This window comes from Triturus cristatus, chromosome 10 (genome assembly GCF_964204655.1).
Source record: "Triturus cristatus chromosome 10, aTriCri1.1, whole genome shotgun sequence".
NCBI classification, from domain to species: Eukaryota; Metazoa; Chordata; class Amphibia; order Caudata; family Salamandridae; genus Triturus; species Triturus cristatus.
In genome coordinates this window covers 1,064,973,196-1,064,995,992 of record NC_140593.1, presented here as the reverse complement: position 1 = coordinate 1,064,995,992, position 22,797 = coordinate 1,064,973,196, and the positions used below count along the sequence as shown (strand labels likewise).

Genomic DNA, 22,797 nt, shown 5'->3' with positions numbered 1-22,797 from the left:
CACAGAAGGGTAAGCTGTGCATTACAAGAGGGAAATCCCAATATGATACATATTTTGTTGGGACTAGTGAATGTCATGATACATACTTCATTGCAACAGGATGGGGTTTCAGAGGTGGAGAAGATACAATTTTTCCAGGAGTGTATTATGTTTGTGGGAACAAGGCTTATTACAAGTTGCCTGACCATTGGTATGGCACGTGTTATGTGGGCCTGGTTTTTCCAAAGATCTTTCATATAGATAGAATAGAAGATGTAGAACATATTAATTTACTAATGCGCTTCAAGAGGGAAACTTGGTCTGAAATAGTGGGTGACATTTTTGGAGCTTTAATTCCAGCAGTGGGAATTTCTTTGAATGCTTATGGGATTCGGAAACTGTCAACAGTGGTGGATCGCTTATCGACAAATACCGCTGGAGGGTTTCTTTTGGTGAATACGGAACTAATTGCCGTACGTGCCATGTCTATGCAAAATAGACTTGCTCTTGATATTCTATTAGCTAAGGAGGGTGGAGTTTGTGGAATGCTGAAAGTTCAACATTGTTGCACTTACATTCCAGATGAAAGCAAAGACCTGAAGGTCTATATCAAAAATATTACTTATTTGCATGAAGAATTAGTACCACTTGAAGCTGAAAGTATTTGGACTAAAATAGCTAATAAAATAGTTGCTGTTAAGAGTTTTATTGCAAAAATAGGTAGTACTATTATAGGTAAGATATTGTTTCCTTTAACTTGTATAATTGTTGCTTTATTGATATTGAGATTGGTGTGTTTGTGTTGTAAAAACAGGGGAGGGAAAAATAAATTAATTAAAAGAAACAATGAAAAGAGAAATAAAAGGTTGAAAAGAGAACCACAAGAAATTGAATTAGAAGAATTAAGGGAGAGTGTCTACTTAGAAACAAAGAGGGATGATGAAAGAGTGTCTGGTGTGTAGTGTTGTGTAAGGAGAAAAAGACATTTCCAATTTCTCCTAAAATGGGACTAAATTTCACTAAATTTTTTTTTTTGGGTTATTTGGTGATAAAATCACCAAAGGGGGGATTGCTGGAGCAGAATTTTCTGATGAAAATCTATTGGGTTTTTAAGCTCTGGTTTGTCTATTTGTCATAATTAAAATTACTAATTATTAATTACTAATTATTTGTTTTGTGTATATGTTTAAACTTATCAACATGTACTAATGAGAAGAAAACCGACACGAGGGAATGCTTTCGTATTGCTATTTAATAAATGTGCATGTTTTATTAAATAAACGTTGCTGAGTGCTGTTTATTTTAAAGCACAAAACGCTTTTGAATTAATGCTTTTCTGTGTTGCAAAGGCTAGATAATTACATACACATAAGGGTATTAGTGGGGTTAACACTGTTTAATCACTATGCTGTGGTAACGTTGTTTTTGTCTCTTTTAATTAAGATGGTCTATTTTGGCCTAGAATAAAATGGCCGCCGTTTGCAGCCTGGCCTCGAGTGAGAGATTTGTGATGAGAGGGCCTTGCTGAATATGGTCGAAGTCATCTGACCACAGTCTTCGCCTGGTTAAAATTTTCCGTGAGGACAGTAGCAGTGCTGGGCAAGTCACCAAGAAACATCTGAATAACCTTGGAGGACAAAGGAGCCATAAAGAATGAACTGAATGGACTCTGAAGTCATCATGTTAGTTCCGAGGAAATGTGGATGTTGAAAGATACATTTTTTTAGTTCCTGTTCTGTCTTTTTATTTTTGTGATTTTTTCCTGAGCGGAGATTTTCCAAATGTAGCGATGCTACATCCTTTCCTGCTCGCTCTGCTCAGCGGTTCAGCGGACGTGTAGAACATTTTATGTTTCTATAATATTGCAAGTTTCTTTATAAATATTGTTAGCCTAGAGAGGGTGGGAGGCCACTTTGCCACTTCTTCCCAAACCTGCGTTGGTGAGGATCGATGCTGAGAGGACGGTGACTCGGGAGACTTCTACTGAGAGACTTGTCCTGATGACCCATTCTGACATTTAGCTAGAATAGGTAATTATGAAAAATGATTTATTCTGATTGATTTCCTTTGACTAATTTTAGATAAAGAATCATAATTTTAAATACGGTGTTGGTGATTATTTCTTGTCAATTATTGAGTACTCTATTTGATTATTGTTGTATAGATTGTTTAGATTATGACTCAGGACAATTACAATAACTAGGTCTTATCGACCTCAGTGTAGATGTGGGGTGTTTAGGAGTTTTCTTTCCACAGGTTCAGTGCTGGTAGAGTATTTGAGTGTATGTTAGTGAAATGGGCCCTAGTGTATGATGAGTGTATGTGTGTTTAACTGTGAAATTACTCTATCCGTGGAAGTAGGGAGATTTTGTACACCCCAATCTGCATCATTACTACCTGTTCTCTTTAATCTGACATTGCAGGATGTCATCACTGTACGGATTAGGGTCCCTCACACAGTTTAAATTTGCCCTCCGTCATTAGCTTGCGCGGTGCTTGGTGTAAGATTGTTCTTCTTGTGTGTGTTGGTGGCATTTTATTTCTATTAAGATTAAAACCGTTCTTGTGGCAGTGTAGCATCAGTCTTTTGAGGCGCTAGAAGGCATTGTCTAGCCAGCTTCTAGAAGAGTGTGCGGCCACATGTTCCAGATGACGGAATGGGCAGAATCTTATATATGCGCTGGCGGCATTACACTTTCCTATAGAACTACAGTGACACACACTCTGCCAGACGTGTGCCGGGAAGAAATGGAGCTGAACTTGAGAATGCGTGCAAGTGTCTCAGAAGGCAGATGACACACTGCCACCTTGACCAAAACAAACAGAAACCACTCTAGTTCTTGTCCTGATTAAGAGCACCTACGTAATATGACTAGGCCAAAACATCAACTCAGTCACTTTTTTCGAACTGAAATTCTCAGGGTGAGTTACCTTTGCCCAAAAAGTTTTTTATACTTTACGCAAGTTACATCTAACTTTACACATTACCTCTGCGTCACTTGCACTAAGCACAATTGCTGTTGTTATAATGTAATGTTTCCTAAAATTTGCCCCACAAGGATTACAAAGGCTCATATATTACTCTGATGACCTTGCTCTCGCATATGCCTTGATTATCTAGGTTCAGATTTGCATTTATACCTTATTGACAAGAGAAAGTGTGTGTTTGACCTACTGAGTCAATGAGGAGCTTGATGGGCGCAATTATCTAAACAAAACACATCGGGGCTCTTTTATGAGCCCCTGCGTCACTTTTGCGCCACCGGTGCGTCACTTTTTGTGACGCACCAGTGGCGTAAAACATGCGCCATGATGCGCCATATTTACAAAGTGACGCATCTACCTAGATGCGTCACTTTGTAAACCTCTGCGCTACATTATACCTGCGTCAGGTATAATGTATGCAGGGTGGGCATTCCCACGTAAGTATGCATCGTAGAAGTGACGCAGTGAAATCTACAAGATTTCACTGCGCCACTTCTAGGGTGCAAATGCGTCAATATCTTGCGCCTGCCTCACAGCAGGCGTAAGACTGACGCAGGCCCTTTTACATGGGGCTTGCCCCATGTGAAATGACACATTGCTGGAGTTGCGTCACTTTTGTGACACACTCCAGCAATGCGTCACTTTTGCGCCTACAGATACGTCAGAAATACTGACGTATCTGGGACTCCTTGCGACATGATGCGTCATACTGTAAATATGACGCATCATTGGAGTCGCAGGGAGGGCGCAGTGAAAAGTGACGCATCACTGTTTTCACGCAGTGATGCGTCACTTTTCATAAATGAGGCCCATCATTTTTCTCCAAACTAATTAAGTGCACAAATAAGATTCAAAATTGCAGCATAGCACTAATCCAAAGCAGTCACAGACAATTCTACATTTTCTGCCTATATTACTGGACTTTTGAGTGATATACTTGTTTTTTCCATTAAAACAAGCACAGTGTGTAAACATATTGAACTGGTTCGCAATTCTGCTGTGGGGAATTTTTATCATAGGTATATTAAAGCAAACTTGGTAAATAGATGAGGAACATTACACATAAGATCAGACTTTTTTTGGGGAGTTGCTTTGAGCCACTTTGAGACAATATTTCTTTACAGAAAATTGAGTTTTGGATTTTATGTTAATTTTATTATTGGGTTTTACTTTATATCTTTCTCAATGAGCAGAGAATAAGCCCCTTCTCACCTTGCAATTTTAGCCCTGTTGATTTTTAGTTTTGTAACAAAGCGATATCGCCCATGTAACCCGGCATTGAGGATCTAGTTACTAGTATGTAAGAAAGATCTCCCCATCTTGTTGTGAATCAATATTATTTGCTCATTAGTCAAAGATATAGCTTGTCTGTCTGACCCTTTGTTCCTTCAATTGCATTTCTTTAGAACATTAACATTTTTTGTATTATTGTCTTCAACAATATCTTTCAGAAACTGAACATGAAATAGAAAAAAATAGTAACATTACTTATTATTTCCCTTTCACATATGGATTTCTTCTATACATTACATTATTTTACACATAAATTAGACCTTTGAGTGAAAGTGTCATCACCTTGTGAGAGGTATTATGAACGATTTAATAAAAAACAATGTTAAAATGTAAGATTTTGCTGTTTTCCATGCAGTCCCACTGGAGTGCATTGAGCCCAGTGTCTTTACAAAACTCTTAATTCAATACCTAAAATATGCATATAATTGTTAGGGGTGGGCGTAAATCACTGAGTTTTTCTCTGTGGAATTCCGTGGAGTTACCTTACAACTTTGCAAGATTCCACGGAGTTCCGTGTGCAGCAGATCTCCGGTCCGTTTTGTGCTGCTCTCGCTGATTTTCTTGTACCAGGAGCTTGTCCCGTGCTGTAAACTCAGCTCGAACAGCCTCACGCGGCTCACCAGAGGGAGCTGCTTATTTCTGCAGCTCGAGAAGATTTTCTACTCGAGCGACAGATTTCGCAACGTGAACGTCAACTTTCCCAATGCGAGTGGTAGCGACCTGCCGCAACTGCCAGCGTAGAGAAATCTCGCCAGGAGGTAGTCTAGCAATGTTTTTTTTTCGCTTGTGAAATTAATGTCGGTGAGCCGTGTGCAACAAAAACTCCACAACGCGTGGTTGGCAGAGTTTTTGCCAAACTTCGCGCTCTGGGCAAATCTCTGCAAACTCAGCCGGAGGAGCGAAGTTTACCTCCAAGTCCTAATAATAGTATATCAGGCATCAGCAGTAGATAATCTTGGTGTCTCCTAATTCTCATATACATTCTCCTATTTATCTCTCTCTCTCTGTTTAGAATATCTACAGGGTTTAACATGAGAAAATAGCGCCTATTTCAAATAAGTGTTATGAAGGAGAAATGCTTTCATTTCTTCTTTCTTTTTCGACTTTGCCAATGTGTTATACTGTACAGCACACATACAAAGTGGGAAAAGGTTTCAAGTTAATCTACACATGGTATTTTGTACTGGAAGGCTTCCCTTCCAGTACAAAACCTATTCTAGAATCACAGAGACACCCTTGCACTATGGTGCAAATGTGTGTCTGTGGTGCAAAGGTGTGTCCCCTTTCCTGTATCGCTCCTAGTCTATCTTCCATTTCCATGTTTTTTTTTCTCATCTAAGATGGCGCCGCTCTCACCCGCTCTAGTTTCCAACTCACTCCCCACTATTTAGTCACGTTCAACATGCTTAACGCCGTCACTCGGTTCACCGCAACCCAAGGACCTGGCTGTATCCCGGTAAGCGCTACTCACTACCCCTCCCTTCCTGTTCCGCGTTCTCGCATCAACTCCATGCTCACACCGTGCTTGTTTTATCCCCAGTGCATTGTCACGCCGCCTACACTTTTCGAAGCTCCGTCTGGACTAATTAATTTGGATTATTCATCACCTTTCCGAGGTAAATATTGCTCCTCCCAAGCCCACCTTGATCAGCGCACTTTACCACTCACTTAACGCGCCTATTTCTCCGTTCCAGTTTTTCCTTGAATTCACCTGGTGAACTAAATTGCCCGCAGCTCCGGCCGGATTGTGTATTCGCACTCCAAGTTCACACTAGGTAATTAATCTAAATTCTTCCGTTGTCATTCACCGTCATACTCACCATCCACTCCCTAACACGTTATGCTCCCCTCCCTAGTGAACCCCCAACTGTACCTGATCACCATTGCAGACGGTCTAAACAACTGTACCCGTTCACCGTCATTGCCGCCGCCATTAGACGACCCTAGCAATCGTAACTCCTGGTGAGATCATCGCTCACTGTAATTATACTTGGTTCTCCTATCCTCTATCCACATACACTCCACTTTTCATCCTTCTACATAGTGCCACAGCGCTACCACCGGTGACTATTGTTCCGCTCTCACGGCTCGATGCAGCCCGCTCACCTAGCCTCTCCCCAAAGCTCCTCATCACGCACCTCGCCCCGGCAACTCTCCTGTTATTGTCAACGCTAGTCCTCACATCACGCGCTTATCCTTCACCGTTCAGCATACCATCTTGATCGCATAATTCTTATCATTTACCACTCCCAGGACCTAACTGCACTTGCTACTTTTCCGTTAGCACTTCAATCTCGACCATAACGCATGCCTAAATACCCGCATGCGCTTTTGGTATTACACTTGCATCCCTTGAGCTAATTAATCTTGTTCACAACACCATGAGTGGACCGCCCTAAAATTTATTTTCCATTTTTTCCTCATTTTTCCCCTCTATATCTCCTCTGGCTTTTTCCCAACAGGCAATTTTGTTTATAATCAGGCATGTACGCATTAATGTCCTGATGATGATCCTGATATTCTTCTAACAGGATCGAAACGTAATCGACCCTTTTAAAACAGCATGCACGTTAATCCATTGTGTCTAAAAAAGTGCTTCAGCTGTTTTCCTAAAAGCTTACAACATTGGATATTGTAAAAAGCTCTTTTTTGTCTTGCCTGAAATGCCTTTGTTTGTTTTGTAATGTTATTGTTCTAATCGGATACAGGACTGTGTCCCACAAGTACGTTGTTCCTTTACATGTGATAAATTGTATATTACAAAAATTAAATTGGTTGTCCGGCTGGACTTCCAGAATATAGTATCGATTCTGAACTATATTTATCTAACCATTATTCTAATTGTTTGAGGCTCACTGTTGACTGTACTGAACTATTACCCAAGGTCCTCTACTACCTTATTGGGTTCCCTTGTTCTTTATAAATGTGGTGCACAGCAGCATATTTCTGCGCCAGCGCTAGGGAGAGGGGAGGAGTGTGCTATATTTCTGTGAATATGACACTCTTCTGCTCTCTCCTCACACAGCGCAACACATCGTTTGCGGCTGCTGAACTGCACTCCGTGAGAATCTAGTAAACCTGCCCCTATGTGTTTAAAAAAATAAAGCCTCAGAACCTAGCTTGCTCGATGCATTTTTCAATTACTTACAGGAATGGTAAGTTAAAGTTCTTCAGAAACTCTTTCTTCAGTAGGTAGAAAATGGCATGGTCCGGGTCTTTTGCTGCAACAGCATTACTTTTCTCATCTATAAAAGCAAAATGGCAGAACAGGGGACCCAACATCATGGCACCGGCAGAAGAAGCCCCTGCCAGAGTCTAGTCAGGAAAGGTCTAGAAAAACCCATTAAAGGAATAAGAGAAATATATTTTTGAGAAACTGGTGGCAACTCATAGGATCTGAATCAGTGTGGATTCCAGATTAGCATGGGCACCTTGGGCCAGTGTGGCATTCCTTTACCAAAGTATTGCAAACTCCTAAATCAGCACCTCTTGGGTTCCCTGAGGAATAAATATGCAATATTTGACATGACTAAGTTCTGGAGTATTGTTTTGCAGCAAGTAATAACAGGGGTTTACTCATATAATCCTCAAATACCAGCTGCCTTCCTGATCCAGAATGGAGCACAACAAGGATGCATGATCTCATCTCTACTACTTATTTTAGCAGCCGCGGTCGGTAGTAGGAGTAACTGCAGGGCGGTGACGTGGGGAGGGGGAGGGGCAGGGTGGGGGGTAGTAAACTATGGATTCCGGAGGTTTACAGGTAAGTTAACATAGAAATTAATAAAACGAATTTCGTTGCGTGCACTGCATTATATGTTAACTTACCTGTAAACCTCCGGAATCCATAGTTTACTACCCCCACTCTGCCCCTCCCCCTCCCCACGTCACCGCCCTGCAGTTACTCCTACTACGGACCGTGGCTGTATTTTAGGAATACTAACGTGGTTTTATGTAGTGCTTCGTTCGCCATTTCTAAACACTTTAAATAACAGGTGTTCCAATTACCAAGTTTAATAGTATTTAGTTTAGTGATCACGGAAGGATGGAAGCCTGAATTAACATTGTGGGAATTCCAGTTTGCACCTCATATTTCAGTAGCGAGCAATCATCCCTCTGAGCCATCCAGCTGGCTATGTCATTAATGTGTGCAGAACCTAAAGGTCATCTATTTATGACACCATGGGCCTCGTTACGATGTCGGGTGGACGTAACCGTTGGGGTTTGGAACCTCCCGACATGTCATGTCTGAACCATAGGCTCGAAGGCTCCTCACTCAAAGCCATGTAAATAGTTCCAAACCTATTATTGCAAAATAAGTTGTTTATTTATCCTCAAACCATGCAAAAATAGACTTTAGAGCAATAAAACTTCAATGCAGTGCTTCTATCCAATGGTGCGCTCACATTCATCACAATGACAAGGAACCGTAAATGGACATGTTCCCTATAAAATAATCCAAACACTTTATATGATTAAAAGTTATGCCTGTCATTTCTTCTTTCATAAACAGTAAAGGATTAAGAGAACTAATTTGCAGCAGATTGTAAATGGTCCTTTGATTGCTCAGTTTCTAAGATTCAAATAACGTACATTTAAATGTTGTTGTTGCCTTATGTCGATGGATTTACTAGATCCAGGAAATATCGCCCTATGGGGCTGCAAACTCGCTATTGTTTCCCAGACTTGTGCCCGTAGCTTATCCTGCCCTGGAGAAAGCTGGGGTCCATGTCCCGCTTCTTACATCCACCCCCGTTGCAAAGCCCACCCTTCATTCTTCCGCTACAACTGAAAACCTTACAAAAGGTAGACTAACAAACCTGATTTGCCACTAGACACTCAGGGGCAGATTTACAAGCCCCTTGCGCCTCTTTGCGCCGCCATTTCATCACTTTTTTTGACTCAACGGTGGCGCAAACAATGCGCCCTATTTACAACCTGACGCATCTAGGTAGATGCGTCACGTTGTAAAGCCCTGCATCACATTATACCTACGTCAGGTATAATGTATGCAGGGGGGCGTTCCTACGCAGGAAAGCCTTGTAAAAGTGAAGAAGTGAAATCTACAAGATTTCACTGCGTCACTTTTAGGACGCCACTGCGTCATAACCTTACGCCTGCTTCAAGCAGGCGTAAGGAGTGACGCAGTGTAGTGGGAATAGGCCTCAAAATGCATTGCTGGAGTTGCGTCGTGCTTGCGACACGACTCCAGCAATGCGTGACTTTTGCCCCAACAGATGCGTCAGAATTTCTGATGCATCTGTCAATCCTTCCGCCATGGTGCGCCGTATTGTAAATACGGCGCATCCATGGTGGCACAAGCATTTTTTAGGGTGTCGCACGGAAAGTGACGCATCTCTATAGATGCGTCACTTTCTTGTAAATCTGCCCCTAAGATCTCCCACTGTTAAAACAAGCATTGGCAAAGCCAACAGGCCTGGCGTTGGCAAGCAAACAATGTGTTGTTTTGTTTTTTCAAGAAACACATATGGCAAAAAACATTCTAAACTAACAAAATTAAACAAATAAATAAAGGGGAAATCCTGCAGCCCCGGAACCCTAATCCTAGCATTGAAGTGCACTCTTTTTCAGGCGGCTGTGCAGAAGGGATCAGGCGAAGTGCAGTCAATCACAGTGCAAGGCAGCCAATGAATGAAGTGGGCTGACCCATTGTCGCATGCTGTTTGCTGTAGTGGGTTGAAGCAAAAGGTAAAGAGCCCAGTGCACAAAGAGGTCTAACACCTCGTCCCTGTATGTCTAAATGTTTGCAGTTTTATTATTATTTTATGGAAATAACGAGGCTGGTGAGACAGAGGCTAGACAAAAACTCGCTATTAAAGTTTGGCCCAGCAAACTGATAAAGTGGCTTGGATCAAAGGCACAGAATTACCATGTTCTGGAGAAACACAAGTTTATGGCTCATGCAAAAAGCAGGAAAAGGAAACCAGGGCCGAGAATGCAAATTTTAACATTGTTTCCCTGTCCTAGCGCCAGAGGAGTGGAAATAATATTTTAATCATGGGAACAAATTGGATCATCGAGTATTTTTAAGCAATTTAAGTTATGAACTGGTGTCGGTGGCTGCTGCTACACTGGAATATATGGGAAAGATGTTTGAAGTAATGTGCATGCCACTGCAATAAACAGATCAAGTTATCTAAGCTATACCTTATATTAGTGTGCCCAAGGTGCACAGGTCTGAGGGAATAGTTGTTTTAGCCGATGCTGCTGCATGAAACAATCATGCCTATGACTATAAGAAAAGTAGGAGAATGAACTGACTACTGATAATACAACTTTATCAACTGGTAACGCTAGTGTCCCTGCTATTAAATAAATGTTTACAATTGATTTGGAGAAAACATAGGGTTAAGTCGTATTCATAAACCTAGAACCTAGGTAAGTACAATTAATGCAAATAAAGCTTCCACAACAATTCTTTTGGATGAAAATAATGTTTTTGTTCAGATAATTGCACTGAAGGAGCTCCTCCTTGCCTCAGTAGGTCAAAACACACTTTCTCATGTCAATAAGATATGAATGCATATTTGAAATGAGATAACTGAGGCGCATGTGAGAGCAAGGCGATCAGTGTACTATATGAGCCTTTGTAATCCTTGAGGGGCAGATTGTGGGATACATTATATTATAGCAACAATTGTGCTTCGTGCAAGCGGCACAGAGGTAATGTGTAAATTGAGACGTAGCTTGTTCTAAGTACAATAAAAGTTCTTGGGAAGGGCAATTCCATTCTAAGAATTTCAGTGTGAAAAAGGGAACTAAGTTGATGCTTTGCCCCTGTCATGTATGTTATGTAGGGGGGCGGGATCATGATCAGGACAAGGACTAGAGTGGTTTCTCTTTGTATTGGTCAATGTGGCAGTGTATCATCTGTCTTCTGAGACACCAGCAAGAATTCACTAGTTCATCTCCATTTCTTCATCGCACACGTCTAGCCGTCTAGCCGAGTGTGGGTCATTGTAGTTCCATAGGAAAGTGTATTGCCGCCGGTGCATATATAATACGCTGCCCATTCCTTCAACATGTGGCCACACACTCTTCCCTGAGCTGGCTAGAACAAGCCTTCTGCCTCCCCAGAAGACTGAAGCTACACTGCCAAAAGAATGGTTTTATTCTTAATAAAAATGCCACCAACACACACAACACACTTTAAGTAAATAGGAGTTTAGCGTCAGAATCACTGGGTGGGTGCACGGACACACCCATGCACCACCCATGGTATATCCGATTGGCGCTAAGTAATGCAAAGCAGCGCTTTGCACTCCTTTCGAGTGATTTTCCAAAATAAATTAGTGGGAAATGTTTGTGCATCGATTTGTGTCACTTTTGAGTCACTTTTGAGCCACAAACATATACTCCATAGTTTTTATAAAAGATATTATGTATGCATTACTTCTGAAATGATGTGCATACGTGATAAACTGCTAAAGGTGGCACTTCTGTTAAGAATCACTACAACACAAATATTTGTGTATTCATTTTGTTCCCCAACGCCACTTCTTTACTCCCTACAACCACAAACTTAGAAATTGGGAGAAACAGTGAATACACAAACTCGAATGTGAGAGGCCTTTGGATCACGTAGGGTTGGTGTGGTCACATATGCTGTACACGCCTTACTCCACATTGCCTAAGTCCTCCTCCATATAACCACCACCATCAACCATAGCCTGTCTACGCTCCGCTCATCCATAGTTAACCAGATTCAGCAGGGGTGTCGCTTGGTCTGGGAGATTCAGGTGGTGTGAGTCTGACAATTCCCTACCATCTTCGGAGTGCGCGTACCCCAAAAAGATGGTACTTCAGGCAGGATTTGCATAGTCGAATCATAAGCTGTGGTAGGGTAGAGGCTTTGGCTGTTAAGGGTGTCAAAGACAGGGTGTGCGATATTATATACAGTAAAGAGAATTCTTTAAGCCCTTGGTTTCTGTTCAATTATTGCGTGTTGTATAGGATGAGCTTTGATAACAGCTGGCAGATGATTGAGGAGTTGGGCACAAGCTCCAGATACTTTTAGTTTGCAGTCCCCAACTTCTTCTCCCAGTGTATCGATCCAGCGTATTCTGCAGGGGTAGGATGTTGCAAGCGAGGGCCCTTGGATTAAACTATACAGGCCAGGGATCAGTTCCTTAATGGTGACTTCCTTGTTAAGGTTGCCACCTGGCTAGTTTTATACTGACCTGAACAGTATTTTAAAATTAGGAAAATCACCTAAAACTTGCATTTCTACCCCCTTATCACAACACATATAAGACAGGAGACATAAGAAGAAAGCACTTTAAAATGTATTGTAGAGCTGCCTTAATGATCTCTGACTGATAATTGAAGTAAACAAAAACAGAAAGTCCCTGTTAAACATGGAAACAGACAATTTTATAAAAAAGTTCTATTTATCAGTCACGGCCCTTGCAGGGAAGCGCAGTGGGGGGTTGGGGCAGGGCTGGGGGAGGAAGTGACAAACGACGGAATAGGGAAAATAAATAAATAAAACCATTTAACTTTCGCTTGCCGCATCACTGAGTCGGTGATGCAGCAAGCGCAAAGTAAGTGGTTTTATCTATTTATTTTATTTTCACTATTCAGACGTTTGTCACTTACACGCCCCCACCCCACCGCGCTTACCTGCACGGGCCACCACTGCTATTTATGTATCCTGTCTAGGCCATTATCAAATTTAAAAATGTGAACAAAGGCCAGTATTTTTCTGTGGAAAAGATGACAATCCCATATCCTGATGGTTGGGTGCATCACCCATTAATGAAGGTAGGCATAATGATGTCACTTGGTCTCATCCAGGTTGAATAGTCACTTGCATGACTTAGTCAGACAGTTCCCTCCCTGGTTCCATTTATCAAACACCCCCTTGTGCCGTGCCATCATGATGGCTGGATTAGGATGGAAAGGAGTGGGAGGGGTAGAGAATGGAGGTCAGTTTGAAGCGTCTTGTGATGGAGTCCCATACTATCAGCGTGGCAATGGTGGGGGAAGCTTTGGGGGCTTAATCACTTTTTCAATGTTGTGAATGGTATCCTTATCTTTTTTTGTAATGAAGAACCAGTTTCTATTTCATTTTAATATGCCACTAAACCTTTCAGCAGCAGTTCCACGTGAGCATCACTAATGAGCATCACAAATATCATCAAGTGTTATTTAGGTCTTTAATATGCCATTCTCAAGCCTCTTTTTGAGTGCATTGAATTTAAATCAGAAATCACTCATCTGTTAATTAATTACTGATTCTGGTGATGGTTAGGTAATTACTGGACATGGGATTCCTTCATCACCGCGAGTGTCAAAGATCAGAATAGGGCTAATGCAGTATATTACTGCAAATCTAGATGAATTCTCCTATTCTAGGTTGCAAACTACAGAATCTAGCTCAATTTTGTCGACACATTTTTGCCAAGATTTTCCTGTTGCAATATATGTGAGGAAAACTCCAGCTGTGAATACTGATTCAGAGGGAATCTCCCATGTCAGCCTTAATCAGGATTAGGAGAGAACTTGCAATGCTCCCTACAGTGCTCTACTTAACTTGTTTGGGAGACCGCACATTTTAGCTCCAGATTAATGTCCACCATGCGCTGGGTAATCAACCTCCAGGTGTTTGGCATCATTGTTTTCAGCTGCATTATCAAATTCATCGTGTGGGAGAGATTTTATTTCTTATTCTCTGCGGGGCCTCTTGTTCCTTAAGATTGTGATTGACAGTCGGGACAAGCCTAATACAGTTTTTCTATTTATAATAAGATATCTATCTATATGTGTGTGTGTGTATATATATATATATATATATATATATATATATATATATATATATATATATATATATATTATTCAACAAACAAAGTACCTAGCTTGGAGAGCCACCACTCGTCGTCACCTTGCTAGATCCACAAGGCAATCTTGCATCGTGATCCCCAGACGTGCAGCGTTTGAAGCACCAACCAATCCCTACGCGTTTCGAGCGTCTCTGCGCCCTCGCTCACGGGTGCTGGCGATTGTGATTAAAGCATACCACAACACCTGGCTCGCTTATTTATCCTCCCTTGTGGGCGTGTCAAAACATAATGCATGCTGGTCAGGTAAGTTTTTAGAAAGTTCTCTTTATTTCCATTGATCGCCACAATCATATATATATATATCCACATATCGACCAAGATTACTGGAGTCCCATTGGCCCGTAGACAGGTGGCGGGTTCAGTCGGGCAGGTCTCCCGGCATGTAATGTAGCACACAAACGTCTTCTTCAAAGAACAGCCCGCACTCGGAAATGAACCACAAAAGTTTAATCCTGTAGGTTACGCGTTTCGACAGCAAGCTGTCTTGATCACACAGTATACTACAAGGTGAGGAGGCATTACATAGACGTAAAAAGTGATGACGGACTTAATGTTTGACATCATGGCAGCCATATTTGAATGTACTTGGGTTATATTAACTTAGATACATGCGTACCTCAGAAAAAGAAATTGATGTTATCTCAATAGATACAATTCGATCAGTGCAACATTTGTATGTATAGTTAGTTAAATACATGTTAATTTCCGGTATTTAAAAGAAATATAGAACAATTTTAAGCTGTCTAGTACATCAAACGGAAAAAAATGGGAAAATTACCAATGAAGATCAGCCATTTGAAGCCTAGATAGAAAATGCAATTGCGCAGTATTACGCTATTTCTTGGCTGAAAAAACTCATATTGGTATATTTGGGCTATAATATACTGTACTTGTTATGCTATCCCCAAGTGGGCCAATGTAATAAAACCTACATGCCATATACGACATAACATATGGATGTTTACAATGCCAGTATTGTCGAAATCTGGGAAAAATTGAAAGAGTGGGAACAAAAATGTTACATCACTTGGGAAGAATTTTGTTTGTTGAAAAGAGATTTTCCCAAACTATCAATATTGTATCTCTTGTCGAAGATACATAAGAACCCTTCTTTGCCTCCAGGACGACCTATTGTTTCCTCCATAGGTAGTGCCCTGGAAAATGTTTCAAAGTATGTGGACCATTTCCTTCGGGAATATGTAACAGGACTTCCTTCATATGTTAAGGACACTAAGGATTTCCTCATTAAACTTGAGAATGTTAGATGGGAACCAACTGACCTTTTGATAACGTTAGATGTAAATTCTCTCTATACGATTATAGATCATAAGCAGGGCATAGAAGCATGTCATCACTTTTTAAAAAAGAGATCTATGAAATATCTAGAACATACTAGAATGCTTACAGAGATGATGTACTTATGCCTCACGAATAACATTTTCATGTTTAATGGTACCATATATAAACAAATACTTGGTACGGCAATGGGAACATGTTTTGCTCCATCTTTTGCAAATCTTTTTCTAGGAAAATGGGAGGAAGATATCAGAAATGACGAAAGCCTCTTTTCATCTTTTGGCAAAGTCAAGATTTGGCTTTGCTATATAGATGATTTATTTGTGATTTGGACTGACACTGAGGAATTAGCAGAAAGATTCATTGAGAGACTCAATATCAACAACTATAACATTACACTCACAAGTAACATGAGTAGAGTCTCTATTGAATTTCTTGACCTCCTAGTTACACCCCATGACAATACTCTTCAAACCAGTCTTTTTAGAAAAACCACGGCGGGTAATACTCTTCTTCACGCTCTCAGCAGCCACCCAGATACCCTTAAGTGGAGTATCCCCTTTGGGGAACTGCTGAGAGTGAGAAGAAATTGTAGTACCACCGCAGCCTTCCAATCAGAGCAGGAAGTCATGGCTAAGAGATTCTTGGATAGAGGCTATCCGAAGTGGGTTTTAAAAAAAAGCCATCGATAGAGTCAATCAAATTGACCGTAACCAGACTCTAACTACTAAAGAGGAGACTGAGAATACCCCTAATATGGATGAAACTAACAGGGTTATTCTCACTTATAATGGAAATTCAGGGCAAATACACAAGATATTTGCAGACAAATGGGAAATTTTGACAAGTGACTCCATCGTGGGCCCTACTTTTCACCGTCGTCCTAAAATAACATACCGTAAAGGGCGCAGCCTTTGAGATATTCTTGTCCACAACGACATAACACCAATGGCCAATACCAGTGAACACAATCTTAAAGGCTTTTTTCCATGCTGGCATTGTAAAGCTTGCCGCAATAGCTACATGATTAAGTCTTTCAATATCCCGGGTCAAAAATTGCCCAGGAATATAAATCAATTCTTAACATGCAGTACCACTTACTGCATATATGTGCTGGTATGCCCATGTGAGTTATGGTATGTGGGGAGCACTACTTTTATGGCGAAAAAAAGAGTATTGGAACATCTACGCGCCATAAATAAAAAAGATAGTCATTATCCCATTGCCAGCCATTTTGAGCTATTCCATCTGTCCAACAGTTCGCAATTGCGATATTTTGTGTTGGAACAAGTTCACAGTGGTCCCAGGGGAGGTAATAGAACTTTACAACTTCGTAAACGAGAATCCAAATGGATAATTGAATTAGAAACGATGTACCCCACAGGCCACAATTTAGATGAGGAACTGAATACACACTTACGTTTTGATTGATGTATTATCAATTTCTGTAATTCCTTTCATCTGTACTGTACTGTAGGTTTTATTACATTGGCCCACTTGGGGATAGCATAACAAGTACAGTATATTATAGCCCAAATATACCAATATGAGTTTTTTCAGCCAAGAAATAGTGTAATACTGCGCAATTGCATTTTCTATCTAGGCTTCAAATGGCTGATCTTCATTGGTAATTTTCCCATTTTTTTCCGTTTGATGTACTAGACAGCTTAAAATTGTTCTATATTTCTTTTAAATACCGGAAATTAACATGTATTTAACTAACTATACATACGAATGTTGCACTGATCGAATTGTATCTATTGAGATGACATCAATTTCTTTTTCTGAGGTACGCATGTATCTAAGTTACTATAACCCAAGTACATTCAAATATGGCTGCCATGATGATCGCTATTCATTTGTCAAACATTAAGTCCGTCATCACTTTTTACGTCTATGTAATGCCTCCTCACCTTGTAGTATACTGTGTGATCAAGACAGCTTGCTGTCGAAACGCGTAACCTACAGGATTAAACTTTTGTGGTTCATTTCCGAGTGCGGGCTGTTCTTTGAAGAAGTTTGTGTGCTCTATATATATATATATATATATATCTATATGTATATAAATATATATTAAAAAAATATATATATAGCGGGATGCTTGGTGCTCTGTTATTACATGTCAGTGTCAGAGTCTTGTTGTTTTTCACGAGATACCAAGAGAGAACTGGGTTAATAGATGTATTACTACTGTCTTATCTTCCTGATATGCCTTGTTATTGGGAGAAGACTACCTAATAATTAATTTGTGTTGAACTTGGCTCTTTTTGGCTAAAGTTCCTTAAACTTTTTGCTATCCCCCTAAACCTTTTTTCCGACATGGTGTTGCCAACTTAGATGCTTTGGGCTCTTTGCCACTGCTGATCAGTGTCAAAGTGCAAGTGCTCCCTGTATAAAGTGTAATGGTAATTGTTTGTCCATGATTGGTATGTTTGCCTTACTAGTAAAGTCCCTAGTAAAGTGCACCATGTGTACCAGGGCCGATAATGCAACTGCTACTAGTGGGCCTGCAGCACTAACTGTGCCACCCACGCAAGTAGCCTTAAAGAGGGAACTCAGGCCTGCCATTGCAGTGCCTGCTCGCTGATTGTAAACTGCCATGTTGTACTGACAAGTGTACCCACTTGCTAGACCTTACCCTTCCCTTTCTATGCACATCAGACACCTCTATGGTAGGCCCAAGGTACCCCCTGGGCAGGGTGTAGTACATGCGAAAGGTAGGACATGTACTAAGGTGTGTACCATGTCCTGACAGTGAAATAAACTCCATTTCACTGTGGAAAGGCCATCTTGCCCATAGGATAGAATGGGGAGGCTGTGTAATATGTTTTACAGCCTCTTCCCAAAGGCTTAAGATGGAGAGGTGAAGTTTAGTATGCCTGAACTCACAATGTAATAACACATCATTTTATGAAGGTGGTTTTTGTATTGGGTGTTTAGAAGCCACTCTTTTAGAAGTGGCCGGGTGTTTGTGCTTTAACATTTCTGTGTGTCTCTGCCTGGTTGTGGATTGACTGTCTAGATTTGAAAGTGATAGGATCTGGGGAATGTCTTGACCCAGGGGAGGAAGTGATACAGCAACAGGCTGACCTGCACCTGGAGTGTAGGGGGAGGAGTAGCCCCTAGAGGTGAAGAGGCCTGGGTTGCTGCCATAAAACAATTGTCCCATCTCCTGCTGAGTGATTGAGAATCCAGACCCACACTAATCAAAGGAAGCAGGTGTCACTGGCAGGGGGGCACCCAGAACTGGTTTGAACAGGGGCAAGTGCCCCCTTGAACACAAAGACTTCATAGACATTTAGGGGTATAACTATAAGAGGTGAAGCCCCTGAACTTTGGAGAAATGGATTGATCAAGTTTGAACAAGACTGAAGCACTTCGTGGTCAAGAGGAACCTTTGCCAAGGCAGAAACAACTGAAGAGACGGAAAGAAAGGACTGACCCTTGTTGTGTGCTCTGGGGCTGGCCTGCAGTTTGCTGTTTTAACCAAGGAGAGGCTAAAGGGACTTTGCTGTGTGCTGTGTCCCCCTTGCTTGAAAGAACTTTGCTGTGTGCTGTGTCCGGAAGTAACTTATCCCCAAGGGCCCGAGGTGAACTGGCTCCCAGTTGCGGAAACTCAGGAACACAGAAGTTTCCAGGAGAGTCTCAGCGATGCTGTGTGCATGTGTGTTTTGCAGCCTGAGACTCTCGTAAGAAGTGCCCTGTGATCATGGGCACTTGGAGTCCAAGCGAGTCTCAGCACCGCTGTGTGCGTGTGCTATTTGCAGCCTGAGCCCTTCGTGAGGATTGTCCTGTTATCGTATGCATCAGAGTCCAAGTGAGTCTCAGCGACGCTGTGTGCATGTGCTTTGTGCAGCCTGAGACCTTCGTGAGGATTTCCTTATTATCGTGCACACCCGGAGTCCAAGTGAGTCTCAGCGATGCTGTGTGCGTGTGCTTGGTGCAGCCTGAGACCTTTGTGAGGATTGACTTGTTATCGTGCACCCAGAGTCCAAGTGAGTCTCAGCGATGCTGTGTGTGTATGCTTTGTGCAGCCTGAGACCTTCTTGAGGATTGCCTTGTTATCGTGCACCCGGAGTTCAAGTGAGTCTCAGCGACGCTGTGTGCGTGTGCTTTGCGCAGCCTGAGACCTTCGTGAGGAGTGCCCGGTGATCGTGCACCCGAAGCTCAAGTGAGTCTCAGCGATGCTGTGTGCGTGTGCCCTGTTGCAACCTGAGATCTTCGTAGCATCAGCGGCCCCGACCGGCAGCCCCTGAGGAGCTGAGCCGCCAGCCCGAGCCCACCATTGCCAGAGCGGGACCTCGAACAAACCTCGTCGAGGGAGGGCCCGAGTCCCACTGCCCGGTATTCACAAAGATTGCATCGGAGGCCCTAATCGCTGGAAGAGTAGAGGAGATTGAGGTCGCACCCCCCAGGTAACGTGTGTCGACACCTGGGGGGGGGGGGGGGGTGCGGGCTCGGAGGGAGACGCTCTCGGCCTCTCCCATTCCTGCAGCGCGAGCATGTCAGGAGTGTTGTAATATGTGAGATCATAAGCAGTGCATAGCGGGGAGCAGGTTACAGTTAGCGCTTCTAACTACAACTGGTGAATTTCAGGGATTTTTTAGTTTACAGTGTTAAGTTGGCATTGACATTTTCAACTAACTATAACGTCACTAACCTTTGTTTTTTTCAGTGAAAAAAAATATATATATATATTCATATGTTTGTGTATATATTTGTAGATAGATAGATGAAGCTGCTCAGAGTGTAATATGCTATTTAATTCCATTGAAGTGTGGGGTGGGACTATGACTTACAAAATAGAGACCTTGACTGGGTCATGCGCCCCTCCCCCTGTCTTAACAATGGTATTAAATAACTTATATTCAGTGCTTCTCCGTGTGTTGTTTTTATTGTTCTAGTTGGTTATGTGTATTTGTTTTTACAAAAGATATTTAAACAAACCAGGATACCAGAGATAAATATTTGTGTAGCAAGTTAAAACTGCATTGAAAAGGCTCCCTGACTATAAGAAGAGTTACTTCTTCATGTAAAGTAATTGTTACCTTTGTCAATGTGAATTTAGAATGAACAAATAAAGTGTGTTCAGTTAACATGAATAGGTTGTAAATGACATCATGAAACTGTAATTAACATGGCAACGTTTTCAAGTTGATATGACTAGGCCTCAAATCCACTTTCATTTGTTGTACTTTGCACATTACACATGGTTTCTCCTCCCTCTGTGCAGCTCTAGTTAAAAATGTGTCATTCAGCATTTTGCAAAATACACTAAATTCAAGTCGTTTTACAGTCTTGTTTTTGTTGCATCTTCAAAAATAAGCTTTCTTCGTGATCCCGATGTCCTGGAGGAAGTAGCAAGGCTTGACTGTACCTTTACAAGGCCACTTTGTGGAGGTTGTCTATATAACCTTATGTTCCCTTCTTTCAGATGCATAACAAGTTTGATTTGACTTGGATTATCTCTATTCTGGGGTCATCATCCTTTCAGATTCATACATGGCCCCCAATCCCGAAAATGAACACTTAAAAATAATAATTTAATGTCAACAGTTTTTTTGAGAACAAATTAGAGCTAAAACATGCAATCTGTGAGGCAGTAGAGAGTGGTTTTCTCCTGTCAGTTTTTCTGTATTGTGGTGACAAACTGAAGGTTGGAGTAGTAAGTGTGTGAATGTACTGTTGTTAGAGATCTAAACATCATATGCTATTGAGCCATATTTATTTTCATAACTGTGACGCGTATATGTATAACCAAGTGCTCCATTTCCCAGGTAACAGCAATATGAACAACCCACATAACTAAAACTGCTCAACCTGCATTCTGAGATCATAAGAGTGAGGCTAGGACAGAATCCTTCAGTAGACAATACCCTTATAGTTTAAAGCGTTTGGTGTATATATGAAATACCTTTGCAGAGACAACTTCTTGACCATGCAGTTAAATTGATCAATGTCAAAGCTGTCCAAGCTCTCAGACTGATGAGAAGATGAGGAAGAGTTCAGCGACGGGGGTCCGCAAGAGTAACAATCATCTAAAGAAACAGCACAGAGAATAAATCAATAAACACTGCAAAGGGAGTGATGGTTCAATAGAAACAGAAGATCCTTATGATCAATACTACACACTGCTGATTATGGGTGCTAGGGAGCAACCACTGTCACTCAACTGGAAATCCCCACATCATCTTCACCGCTCATGTTCTCTCTCCCAACACAGCAAAAGCCTCACACATCAAAAGGTGAGACGGCAAAGTAGAACCTCTTTTAGCAGAGCTAAAACAACTGTCTGTAGATAATCAATAAGATCAAGGTGTTCCCTCATCCAAACAGCCGTCAAATGCCTCCATCCCTTCTACGCCTAAAGAAAAAAGAGACCCTTCTATAAAAAGAGTAGACGAACGATTTGAACTTAAATTTACTCCTCTCTGGTGCCCAGATTTGACTTCAATCCTCATCAATTTTAAACCAATTAAGGCAAATTTGTGCAACTGATAATGCATCTTTCGATAACATGTATGTACCCTACTGGGGTACAGAACCAACTGCATTTAGCCTGTATCTTCCAGGTACATAGACGCGGAGTGAGGAATAGTATATCGATACCTACCTATAAATACTTACCCTCATGATGTTATTGTGATCTATAAACTGGACATGATATTTTGCCAGGATATTTTTAAGCACGATATCCTGACATTCAACCGCTCGGCCTGTGCTAACAACCTGAATCTGGCCTATTCCACCCTCTCCGCAAACACCAGCAGGAAGCACTGAAGGATCCCAGATAAATGTGGGTGATTCAGGCCTAGAAGCTCTTCATTGTCCTCCCCCACGCAATGTGAGCATGCTATAATGGGGCACTTCCAAAATCAAAGATTGCATTTGTTTTCTAATCAGATCTGTAAATGCTGCCTTTCCAATGTGTATCACAAGTTGATGCAGTCCGTTCTTCATGATTTTGGACTATATTTCATGAAAGCCCTTTGTCCGTCACTGTAATACCATGTAGAAGAATTTGAGTTTTTTGTGCAATTTCCATGGGATTATGAGAACAATTCAGCAAATTAGAAGAACATTAACTTGGGTCATGAATTTGGTGACAATGTGGAGAGGTGTGGCGCAGCCCCGAGAGCGGCTGACTCCAGAGCACGGGGCTCACGATTCGATCCCCGGTCGCAGCTCAGCATCACGTGACTCTGGGCAATAGCTCGCTTAATCTCCCCGACTGCTCCAAGTGCCTTGAAACCCTTAAGTGGGTGATATGTTTGCACTTTACAAGTAAGAATTATTATGATTATTAAAATATGGAGTTGGATCACGAGGGAAACCATGACAGTGGGAATGTGTGTCGGTATGCAGAGATGAGGATGGAGAA

General features: G+C 41.6%; 1 protein-coding gene across 6 annotated transcripts in view; it reads right to left on the bottom strand.

Moving 5' to 3' along the window:
• CARD11 (caspase recruitment domain family member 11) overlaps positions 1–22,797 on the bottom strand; it is a 935,632-nt gene that overhangs the window by 135,719 nt on the left and 777,116 nt on the right. For all 6 annotated transcript variants that reach the window (XM_085629202.1, XM_085629205.1, XM_085629200.1 and 3 more), the window contains exon 14: positions 21,331–21,454. In XM_085629202.1, the coding sequence (XP_085485328.1) occupies positions 21,331–21,454 (124 nt within the window). The remainder of the gene's footprint in view (positions 1–21,330; positions 21,455–22,797) is intronic.